The sequence below is a fragment of the Mustelus asterias genome, chromosome 13 (assembly GCF_964213995.1).
Source record: "Mustelus asterias chromosome 13, sMusAst1.hap1.1, whole genome shotgun sequence".
Taxonomy (NCBI): domain Eukaryota; kingdom Metazoa; phylum Chordata; class Chondrichthyes; order Carcharhiniformes; family Triakidae; genus Mustelus; species Mustelus asterias.
The window spans coordinates 11,709,294-11,721,890 of NC_135813.1; the positions used below are offsets into that span (position 1 = coordinate 11,709,294).

Below are 12,597 nucleotides of genomic sequence, written 5' to 3' on the forward strand. Positions count from 1 at the left end.
CTCTCGCCAGCTGATCCGCGCGGGATCTGAGTGCTCGTCCGGATGCCCCATCCGGGCCAGTCGCTTTCCGTGGGTTGACCTTCGAGAAAGCTGCTCAGACATCTGCAATGGTGACTTCAAATACAATCACAGTGAATGCATGACCTCTGAGTTGCTAGTTTAGCACCGTAACCATTAGTCAACTCTAATATGTCATATTTAAAGCCGAAATATAATTTAATTTGAACATTTTCATATGTTTGCATTTCTCTGGGTTTTTGTAAAATAGGGAAATCACTGAATATTTGGAATGATTTTGTTTGAAGTTATGTTTTTCTATTTTTCACCAGAGGTAAGAAAACTTTGGGTTAGAAGAACATATCATTAAATGAATGCAACTAATTGTTTCTGTTGCTAGATTTGTGCTATGGTCTGCTGAGTTATGCTGTTTAGGATCTGAAAAAAATGAGCTTAAATTCCACGTGGAAAAATTTGCATTCTTGCAGTCGAGTGATGAATGTTGAACTGTTTTAGGTCAGTAGTGCTGGCATTTCCCAATTTATGCTAACTGTGCTCATAAAAACTGTAGACTGCTTTGTTGCATAAGAGAACAGAATGCATTCTTTATCGGATGAAAGAATAAAACACAGTTTATAAATAAGAAAAATATATTTGCATGTGAAGTTATTCAGGTTTTCGTAGAATTTTCACATTTTTTACTGTTTCAGTATTTAGAACTGCTAATACCCTTCTATGAAAACTAATAGCTTTGTCTTTGCTTAGTATCACAGAAACTCGTTTAAGATAGCATAAAGGACCATTGACGTTAAAGTTTTAAACACAAATTACTCTGTATAACATAGTGTGTGTACTGATCTCCATTTTGGTTTGATCAGAACCCCAATATTAATCAGCACTGGAAAAGGAGAAACTGGCTTTAAAACTTAATCTCCTTCTTGATCCTCAAGTTGCAGAGGCGAGACGAACAGGTTGCTGAGAAACAATATGATAGACCCTTCAGTGCTATATTTTTCATTATTCAGTGAATTTCACAGCATATGAAAATATACATCCAGATGAGCTGCATCAGTTTGGCACTAGCTTATAACATGTCTGCTCTAATGCTCTACACAATACTGCCATTGCATTTTATGGCTATTTTTCCCCTCATTTTCAGCAATGCTGACAGTGCTCTCAGCCAATGGTTCTTGGGGATTTTGACAGTAACTTCATTGCAATGTTAATGTTAGCCTACTTGTGACACTAATAAATAAACTTTAAATATTTGTCTTCAGCTTTGTGGTTGGCATCTCAAAGACCTGACAAATCTTGGGCCTCCCATGCTTGCACCGGCTGGGAAAGAGCTGCACATGCGTGGTTTAGATTTTTAATGTCCATCAGGACCATGCACATGACCCACAGGACTTATAGCTGAAGACAAATGTCCCATACACCTGCACAAAATGCAAAAACTCAAAAAGGGTGCAAAAACCCTGGGAGAAGTGAACTAGACATGGAGAGATTAAAACAAACTGCGAGAGGGCAGGGAGAAGATCTTGGTAAGTGAAGAAGACAGAAAATAGACGATGTGTCTCAAAAAATTTTTTATAGTGCAGAGGTGTGCCTTGACCTATAAGAGGTTGGGAACACTGCTGTGGGCAATCAAAACCTTTTCTGTTCAGTAATGTGCAAGTATTAAGTTAGTATTTGATTTTAGCTTTGTTTTCAATTTAGTTGGCTTCTAGTAATATTGAGTTATGGTGACCGCTTGGTTTGAGAAAATTCTCAATGTTGTCAAGACAGTTAAATACTAATGGCTCAAAAATGTTCACTAAAATTTTGGAAGGACTTGAATGTTGTAGGAACATTGACTTCCACCTCCTATCCATGCCCCCATGCTGATGACAGAAGGAAACAGGATGATTAGTCACTCATATTTTGCATATGTCTGATCTAATCTTAGCTTTATTAATATAATTTAAAAGGGCATTCAGTCTCTGTCTTTGTGGGGCAGTTGCCTGGCAATGCAGAGTAGTATACTTAACAAATACATTTTCAGAGGTTAGAATTGTAAAATTGATATGTCCAAAGTAAATTTAGTTAAACAATAGATTTTTTCAATTTGTGATGGGAGAGAATTATTTTTCAACACCTCCTCTTGTGTCCATGATTATTGTTTGAAAATTGAAGCCTTTCTGTGTATTTGTGGCTTGGATTTATTTAAATATTTATCCAGTATTAATAGAATAATGATGTATCCAATCTTAATACAGTAATGATCTGCACACACCCTTATTTGTCTGTTTCAGGAACTAGTGGCCAATATACTTTTAGAATTATATGCATTTTTTGAAGTTACAGGTTACTAAATTATTAATGTCCTAATTATGAAGTATTTCTGTGATCAACCACTGCATGTGGCAGGCACATGGGAACACCACCGCCTGGAAGCTCCCCTCCAAGCCACCCATTATCCTGACTTGGAAATATATCACTGTTCCTTCATTGTCGCTGGGTCTAAATCCTGGAACTCCCTCTGAAATGGCACTGTGGATGTTCCAACACCAAATGAACTGCAGCAGTTCAAAAAGACAGCCCACCACACCTTCTTAAAGGAAATTACGGTTGGGCCACAAATGCTGGCCTGTCCAGAATGCCTACGTCCCAAGAATGACTTTTTTTAAAAAACCCAACCGGTAATGGCAGTAATTCAATGCAGTCATAATGTAGTTTTACCACACTTGAGTTGAAATCATCTGAAAGTGGTAGACAAATATTGGAGTAGCCACTTTGCTTGTTATAATATAACAGGTCTGGATATTGCACCTCATATACCAAGTATCTTGAAATCAGATCATGAGGTTATGACCCTGATGTGAGTCTAACTTCAGGATTCCTGTGTTATGGCACCAGATTTGTGTCAGTACATTGAAATTAGAGACCAAAGCTTCGCTGATAACTATCATGGATATGTTCTGTGTTCGAAGAATTGAATATTGCACAGTACTAAAAGGGTCTATCCTGTTTTACCATAGTTATTAGACTATTTCCAAAAAGCAAGAACACATTCAGCTCGTATAGAAATGGTTTCACTGAGTCTCTGCTGACATGTCGAAGGGCTTAGGGGTTATGCAGACTGGAGCAGTGCGCTAATTTATTCCTGTTATAATTGCTGCAGAGTCAGAGAGAAGGCAAGAATTTTTTTTAAATTTTGTGAATTGTGATGACCTGGAATCTATTGGATTCAATTGTAATGGTAGCACAGTGGTTAGCACTGCTGCTTCCCAGTGCCAGGGACCTGGGTTCAAATCCCGCTTGGGTCACTGGCTGTGTGGAGTTTGCATGTTCTCCCTGTGTCTGTGTGGGTTTCCTCTGGGTCTTCCGGTGTCCTCCTACATTCTGAAAGACTTGCTGGTTAGGTGCATTGACCTGAACAAATGCTGCACTATGGCAACTAGGGGAATTGCACAGTAACTTCATTTCATAGAAATCATAGAATCATAGAAACCCTACAGTGCAGAAGGAGGCCATTCGGCCCATCGAGTCTGCACCGACCACAATCCCACCCAGGCCCTACCCCCACATAGTTACCCGCTAATCCCTCTAACCTACGCATTTTTTTTTAGGATTCTAAGGGGCAATTTGTTTTTAACCTGGCCAATCAACCTAACCCGCACATCTTTGGACTGTGGGAGGAAACCGGAGCACCCGGAGGAAACCCACGCAGACATGAGGAGAATGTGCAAACTCCACACAGACAGTGACCCGAGCCGGGAATCAAACCCGGGACCCTGGAGCTGTGAAGCAGCAGTGCTAACCACTGCGCTACCGTGCCGCCCGTTTCAGTGTTAATATAAGCCTTACTTGTGATTAATAAATAAACTTTTTATCTTTGACTTTAAAAAAAGAGTATTGGAAATGTACTTAAAATGAAACAAAATAATGTGGTAATTTGGGGGAAAGGGAGTGAGATAGATTGGTAGGTCTTCCAGAGAGCTGTCACAGGTACGGTTTACCAAATGGTCTCATTTTGTGCTATGAGATTCTCTCATAGTTTAAAGACTCATATTTTGAGTTATCTGCAGTAAATGTGCATCACTTTGGAGCCATGACATTTGAATAATTTCTTGCTTCATTGAGGGACCAATTAAATCCAGGCCAAGAATCCTTTGGAAGCTTTCTGACTATCTTCAAGTACAGCCTTAGTTTATTCAACATTGTCTTGCAAATTTCAGCCATTCTGAAAACTACAAGGTCACTCCCACTGAGTGACCTATTGGAAGGAATGTTGCGGTGGTTTTTTTTGCAGCATGCATTTTTTTTTGAATAGTTTCAAGTAAATCTGATGTAAAGCAGAAAGGACAAATGTAAAACACGAAAAAGGAACCTTTTTTTAGTTAACACAGTTCTGTTTATTGGGGAAATGTACATATATTCACAATGGAATAATAATGACCGTGACTGGAGGAAAACAGCTTAAGTTGCAACTTAAGAAGGCAAGTGGTGTCAGAAAAATGCCATTTTAGGGAAAGTGACTTTTTAAATCTCTGTTGTCTCTTTTGCCTTGTTCACCTTTATTGTTTTCTGTTTCCCTTTCAAATTTAATCAGGTTGCTCGAATTATGAGGTTTATAACATTTTGTTCTAGGACTGCAGCTTTAAATTTGAGGTAAATGAATGGGGGTTATGTGATCTTGCTGTGTTGTCTGACTGACATTCAAGCTGAGTGGTTTGATTGTCAGGGATCAAAGGAAATCTCAGTTTGTTTTGTGATGGTCTGAGGGGGAAGCGGGGGGCTGAGGGGTTTGAGTCACCCTCGTGTGTCGGTGTGTGTAGAATTGAGCCATAAAAAGCAAAATGGCCCCAAGTTTGATCATCAGTTTGTGCTGAATTAGCTAATCAGTGGAGACATTACAAATAGTCTCAGTGCCCCTGGAGTTGTAAGCGGGAAATCAGTCAGCCATTCCCATCTTGGATCAGTACTCGGGATTTGATTTATTATTGTCATATGTATCAGCATACAGTAAAAAGTATTGTTTCTTGCGTGCTATACAAAGCATACTGATCATAGAGAAGGAAAGGCGAGGGTGCAGAATGTAGTGTTGCAGTCATAGCTAGGGTATAGAGAAAGATTAACTTAAAATGAAGTAGGTCCATTCAAAAGTCTGATGGCAGCAGGGAAGATTTGATTTGATTTGCTTTATTATTGTCACATGTATTAACATACAGTGAAAAGTATTGTTTCTTGCCCACTATACAGACAAAAGCATACTGTTCATAGAGAAGGAAATGAGAGGGTGCAGAATGTAGTGTTACAGTCATAGCTAGAGTGTAGAGAAAGATCAACTTAATTCAAGGTAGGTCCATTCAAAAGTCTGACGGCAGCAGGGAAGAAGCTGTTGTTGAGTCGGTTGGTATGTGACCTCAGACTTTTGTATCTTTTTCCCGATGGAAGGTGGAAGAGAGAATGTCCGGGGTGCGTGGGGTCCTTAATTATGCTGGCTGCTTTGCCGAGGCAGCGGGAAGTGTAGACAGAGTCAATGGATGGGAGGCTTGTTTGCGTGATGGATTGAGCTATATTCACGACCATTTTTAGTTTCTTGTGGTCTTGGGCAGAGCAGGAGCCATACCAAGCTGTGATACAACCAGAAAGAATGCTTTCTATGGTGCATCTGTAAAGGTTGGTGAGAGTTAAAGCTGACATGCCAAATTTCCTTAGTCTTCTGAGAAAGCAGAGGCGTTGGTGGGCTTTCTTAACTACAGTTGGCATGGGGGGACCAGGACAGGTTGTTGGTGATCTGGGCCCTAAAAATTTGAAGCTCTCGACTCTTTCTACTTCGTCCCCATCGATGTAGACAGGGGCATGTTCTTCTCTGCGCTTCCTGAAGTCGATGACAATCTCCTTCGTTTTGTTGACATTGAGGGAGAGATTATTGATGCCGCACCAGTTCACCAGATTCTCTATCTCATTCCTGTGTTGTGTCTCGTATATTGTTTGAGATCCGACCCACTACGGTGGTGATGTCAGCAAACTTGAAAATCGAGTTGGAAGGGAATTTGGCCACACAGTCATAGGTGTATAAGATGTATATTAGGGGGCTGAGAACACAGCCTTGTGGGGCACTGGTGTTGAGAGTGATCGTGGAGGAGGTGTTGTTGCTTTCCCTTACTGATTGTGGTCTGTGAGTTAGGAAGTTCAGGATCCAGTCGCAGAGGGAGGAGTCAAGGCTCAGGCCATGGAGTTTGAAGATGAGTTTCATGGGAATAGTGGTGTTGAAGGCTGAGTTGTAGTCAATAAATAGGAGTCTGACATAACCTGCTGTTGAGTCAGTTGGTACATGACCTCAGACTTTTGTATCTTTTTCCCGACGGAAGAAGTTGGAAGAGAGTATGTCTGGGGTGCGTAGGATCCTTAATTATGCTGGCTGCTTTTCCGAGGCAGCGGGAAGTGTCAAGTGGCAATGGATGGGAGGCTGGTTTACGTGATGGACTGGGCTTCGTTAATGACCTTTGAAGTTTCTTGCGGTCTTGGACAGAACTGAAAAGAATGCTTTCTATGGTGCACCTGTAAAAGCCGGTGAGAGTCATAGCAGAAATGCCAAATTTCTTTAGCCTCCTGTAAAAGTATTGATGGGTTTTCTTAATCTCCCCAGAGATTTTCTTATGATATCAACTTCTATTTCGGAATAGTAATAACCCCTATTTCCGAGTCAATCTTTTTTTTTGATTTTAAAATTAGTTAATTCTTGTTACTATAGTTAATGTATAATTAATATGTTCTTCAAATTTTATAACAGTCGAATGTTTTGGTGAGGGACGAATGTTATCAAGAAATGGAGGAAGGTTCATACTATTAACAATTTTCTCTCTTTCCTATTCCTGTAGTTTGTTCCATAAAAAATGTTTCGTCCCTTTTTTCTCTCATTGTCCACTTTTAAAGTTGCAGTATGTAATTTTTTTCTGAAAAAGCTGACTTATGATGGGAAGATGCCAAGGTAGTTATGATTTTGAACTGCATGTCTTGGATTTTAAGTCGCAAATGTGTTAGGCAACATAACTTTGTAACTGCAATTTGAATTGTGTGGTCAGAAATGCGCTTGAAGCTTGATCATTACAGGATGTGGTCAGGCACATGCTGCTGCAGCTTTTACACTTGACATGAAGAGAGATAGCTTCATGCCACTTGGTTTAGATCATGATACAGAGTTAGTTGCAGATGTACTTGCGAAGCAGATGACTTCCTGCGGCATTTTGAGTATTCCTGATTTTAAGTAGCATGCTGAAGATTTTTGCGAATCACCCCTGAACGTGGCAATGGTTGATGTAAAGATGGGAGACTGTTGGAGCAAAACAAAGGTAAAGTGAGGAAATGATTTTAGGAATACATTTGCTGTAAACTGTGGCAGTTTGTAATTTAATACTACCATGGTTGGGATGAGGTGATATTTGATATCCTTTGTATTGTACCGAAAGATGTGAATAAAGCAAAATACTGTGCTTCCTTCAATAACCAAATTTATCACTTGGTTTAGGAAAACAATTCTGTGAAGTAAATTATTGCAGTGACAGAACACTTGTACAAAGTTGCTTTTGTATTGGTCAGACCAGTAAAACATTTTTGAAAAGTGCTGCAGAATTTCAATTTTATTATCGTTACCACAACAGAACGCAATTCCATTTTCTTAGTAAGATTTTCAATACAAGTAGAACTATGTTGAGTACAGATTATTTTAAAGCATGATAAAAATCCTTGAATAATCTCAAACATGATTTGGCATCTGGTCCTTGGAGAAATCCGTGTTCTGTTGTATTCTAAGGTGAAAATTTTCACTTATTCTATGATCTTTTCAAATTTTCTGTGGTGCGTGACTTGAGTGTTGCGTGTCAAGTACTTTGTTGTATTGAAAATGTACCATATAAGTTTAAATAATTCTGTGCTAACTGAGAGAATGGAAGGTTGATGAGATTTATTTCTTCTGAAAAACATGTGCAGACACGCATACGATTAATGGTTGAATTTTATTGAACTGATGAGCAATTTTTCAGTATTGCAATACCAATAATGAGGCATGTTTAATTACTGATGATGTTGAAATGTGACAGTATTGCAGAGCAGGTTTCTATTTATCACACCACTTTCTGGATGCTTTGGAGTTGTAAATTCACTTATAAGGAATCTGTGATGCTCTGTTAATTAGTCTTTCAGATCAGTGATAGTAATATATCAATTTGATCTATTTTGTTTCCATTTTTATCATAATGAATGAAATAATTTTGCACATTTCCTTGGATGCTATCAGTACAATCAGTTTTGTAGTTTTACATATTTTATGCATTTGTTTTGAATCTTTCTTCGTCTTCTCATTCTTTGCACTGGCTTGGGCCTTAAAGACACACCTGTAACCGACCAGGTTTCTGTCATCAGTGCAGTCATTTAAACATTTCACAAGAATATCTTGTGGTAGGTAACTCTACTCTGGATGTTTCCCCCTTACTATTTGAAGAACTATGTATAAAGTTGCTCTTGTGCAAGTAAATTAAATATTCAATGTCAAATGTATTTAAAGTCTTGGAATATTTACTACATTAAAGGTGCTATCTACATGCAGTTGTTGCTGTTAAGTGTACTATCATTGCTATAGGAAGCTGTTAAAAGAAAGCTTGAATTATAAAATATTTTCAATTTTAAATGCATGTGTTGTACATGTAAGTAAAAAACATCTAGTGCCACATCAGATAGTGCAATTATTTCTTTAGCAGGTTGAACCAGAATGCTTGCTTAATCCAATTTGTGGATTTATTATTTTGTAGTTAACTTTTATTTTATCAATTGAACTGCTAAAGCATGAAATATTCATTTTCAGCACTGTAGTTCTATTATTTTTTCCATGCCATTTTTCCCCCACATGAACCATCTAGTCTACCCTATTCACTGCCCTTATTGTTTAATTTTCCTATCTAATTATTTAATTCATGTTTAAAAATAATTGATGAACTATTTCAGCAAAGTAACACAACAATTTTCTGAAGATAATTTTCTAACCTACTCTTTGATTTATTTTAAATTCATGCTCTTTCATTTTTGTCTTGCTATCATAACCCTATACAGCCTTGAATATATCAGGTTCTATTTTAATCGATAGGCTTTAATGAAAATCCCTAATTCTCTTCATAACTATAATCTTGCTTTCCTAGTCATGTACAAGCAAAATTCAAGCTGCAACTTTTCTATTCATAGAAACCCTACAGTACAGGCCCATCGAGTCTGCACCGACCACAATCCCACCCAGGCCCTACCCCGATATCCCTATATATTTACCCACTAATCCCTCTAAACTATGCATCTCAGGACTTTAACGGGCAATTTTTAGCATGGCCAATCAGCCTAACCCGCACATGTTTGGACTGTGGGAGGAAACCGGAGCACCCGGAGAAAACCCACGTTGACACGAGGAGAATGTGCAAACTCCACACAGACAGCGACCCAAGCCGGGAATCGAATCCAGGTCCCTGGAGCTGTGAAGCAGCAGTGCTAACCACTATGCTACCGTGCCGCCCACAATTACATGCACATCTTAAAAATACTGCAGATTAATCGACATCTTGTGAAAATTTAACATTACTCTCTTTGCTTATTGTACTCCAGGCACAAAGCCAGGCCATTCTGGTGGCCTTATTTAAATTTATGTTGTCCATTAAATTACCTGATATTTGCAACTAAGATCATGCTAAACCTCTGCTCCATTTAAGATGTATTTCCTTCCTTTTCCTACTGAAAGTCCCAAAATATATTACTTCATAATCTTCTGCTTTGAACCATATCTGCTTCTCGAACACAGACTTCTATGGGACACAACTGCCTGTAGCATTTCACAAAATGTGTGTTAATGCAAGATACGTATGATATGGAAAATTATATTGCAACCATTTCCTCATTGTTTTCTCTGCAATCTGCTGTTGTCAGGTTAGGGTATGGTTTTAAATATGCCGGGTGTTCTTTGTTACTTCACCAAAGGAGCCATTTTTCATGCGTGTGTTTCCAGAATATTCCATTGCAAGGGCGCGACTGCTGAGTTTGATCCTGCCTTCACTCTAATGTTCACAATTGCACTTTCCAGCCAGTACCACTTAATAGCCATCAGTGCTGAGATCCTTGAATGATTTCTGCTCTCAGCCTAATTGTAGCTGCCTTTGGCTGAGATCAGATAACTTAGCATTGATTGTAAATTTGACCTTTGATTTTTTAAAATTGTGGCCTCAACCATTCAAGGCAATAAATAAAATATTTTTAACTGAATAATGCAGAAGCAAATTTATTGTCCACACCAAGAAGCTAAAGTTAGTCGACTTCAGCAAAAGCTAAACTTCCAAGTGGCAAGTGTTGTGTCATTAGATACTGAGATGTCCCGTGGCTGTGATTATAGTGACCATTTTGTTTGACTTGTTTCTGCCTCTCAGTGAGTTCATTGCTTATAGTCTGATTGCAAACACTGTTAATGTTTTTTCCTGTGGTTAAATAGTGTAAAGTTTCATGGTATTCTCATGGAAGTAGGGTTTGGTATGAGTGTTGTATCAGAACTTTGGATGCAACCGTTTATATAAAATATGTGATGTGCCCACAGTTCATTATTTTTCTTAACATACTTGTAACGTAGTGTGACATTTGCATCAAGAAGTAAGCAGGAACAGCTAAAAGTGCATAAAACTGTTATAGTCTGTGTCTGATCACAGAAGAAAATGCTGCTTCAGAAAAGATTTCACTTAGCACTATCCTGGAATAATTTTACCTCTAAAATGCTATCCTATTCTTCCTTGAATTTACCGATTGGTTTTAAGCTTCAGGTTATATTATTGGGATTAAGGTGAAGGATTAACTTGAGCATTTTGAACATGGGCTTAACGTGAATGCTATGGATATGTTGCCAGATTACTGACTTGCTTGCAAAGAAAACTAAATGCTGTTTCAATAAAGATTTTACAGACGGATATAGATAAGCTAGGAGAATGGGCCAAAATTTGCCAGATGGGTGAGTGGAAATACGTAGCCATCTGAAAATAGGCTTGAAACTTGACAAAAAATGATTATAATCCTCTTCTCTCCAACAGGATCAATTTGACAACTTGGAAAAACACACACAATGGGGAATTGAATTTGTAGAGAGATACAACAAGTTTGTTAAGGACCGAACAGATATTGAGATCAGCTATGCAAAGCAGCTTCGGTGAGTACTATGAAAAGTAATGTAGTTAATTTCATTTCTGAATAGTAAATAAGCTATGAGTGATGTACCTAGCCAATGGGCATGGGATCTCAATGTTTGTATCAGAATGTATGTGTGTGTGTGTGTACTTGAACCTTTTTGTGCTTTTGATGATAAAATGAGAGCAAAAAATAAGTGTTTTTAATCATGACTTTAACTCCTTTTGCTGCTGAATGGGAAAATGGTTATTAAATGCATAGAATTAGAGTACATATACTTGTATTGCATAAGTGCATGGAAGGTGTTTTGTGCTAAAATTAATGCATGTTGTTAAAATGATATTGCAATAGCCATACCTGTGGTTAGTCAATGGCAACACAAATGTGAATGAAGTAATGTTCTCCATAAATTCACAGCTTGTGTGTTGAATAGTGAGTGCTAAGATGTTTATAAAAACAGAATTTTACAGCTGCTGTTAGAATTTAATTACTTACAGGATTAAAGATAAGGTTAAAAACACAGATAAGATCCAGGCAGACTGCTATAAAAGAGTAATAATGTCTCGGTGTAGGTTAATTATTAAGCTGTTAATTTTAATTTTCTACAGCCAGTGGAAACAGGTCAGGCAGAGATGTACTGGTATCTACACAGGCTGTACTATATAGATTAGCAATCTCTGATAACAAATCAAAGACAGTTTGAACACTTTCAGATCTGTGGTTTATATTTATTAGCAACTATGTTTAGATTCAAATACCTACCATATTCTTTTGAATCATTGGAAGCACAATGCAAGCTAAGGATTGGAATAGGACTAGCCAACGTGGAATCAGGTTGTAAGCCCAATATCTGTGTTAAAACATTGGCATCATCCTGAAGGAAGGAAGAATTAAGCATTTAGAGACAAAGAGAATAATGAGGGAGTTGACATAGTTCTATGGCTGGGTGCCTCAGATATATAACTGGAGCCACACATCTCTTCTGCATTCTGTGCCTGATTGAGGTTCTTGACGTCGGGAAGGAGTGGGGCTGCTGAAAGCTACCTCCATGTTCCCACCCTCTCTTGTTACTCCTTATCCCATGGGTAGCACAGTGGCGAGCACTGCTGTCTCTCAGTGCTAGGGACCTGGGTTCAATTCCGGCCTTGGGTAACTGTCTCGGTGGAGTTTGCACGTTCTCGCATTTCTGTGTGGACTTCCTCTGGGTGCTCCGGTTTCCCCTCACAGTGCAAAGATATGTGGATTAGGTTGATTGGCCATGCTAAATTGTGTCTGAGTGTCCCAAAATGTGCAGGTTAGAGGGATTGGCATGGTAAATAGATGGTTATGGGGATCGGGCCTGGGTAAGATGCACTGTCGCAAAGTTAGTGTGCACTCGATGGGCCAAATGGCCTCCTTCACTGTAGGGTTTGGTGTTCC

The 12,597-nt window shown here is 38.7% G+C and overlaps 1 protein-coding gene across 14 annotated transcripts in view; it reads left to right on the forward strand.

Annotated features, from left to right (window-relative positions):
• The window catches only part of fnbp1b (formin binding protein 1b), a 253,838-nt gene that overhangs the window by 57,515 nt on the left and 183,726 nt on the right, over window positions 1–12,597 (forward strand). For all 14 annotated transcript variants that reach the window (XM_078226346.1, XM_078226353.1, XM_078226350.1 and 11 more), the window contains one exon: window positions 11,085–11,200. In XM_078226346.1, the coding sequence (XP_078082472.1) occupies window positions 11,085–11,200 (116 nt within the window). Of the gene's footprint in view, window positions 1–11,084; window positions 11,201–12,597 lie in introns of those variants that run through there.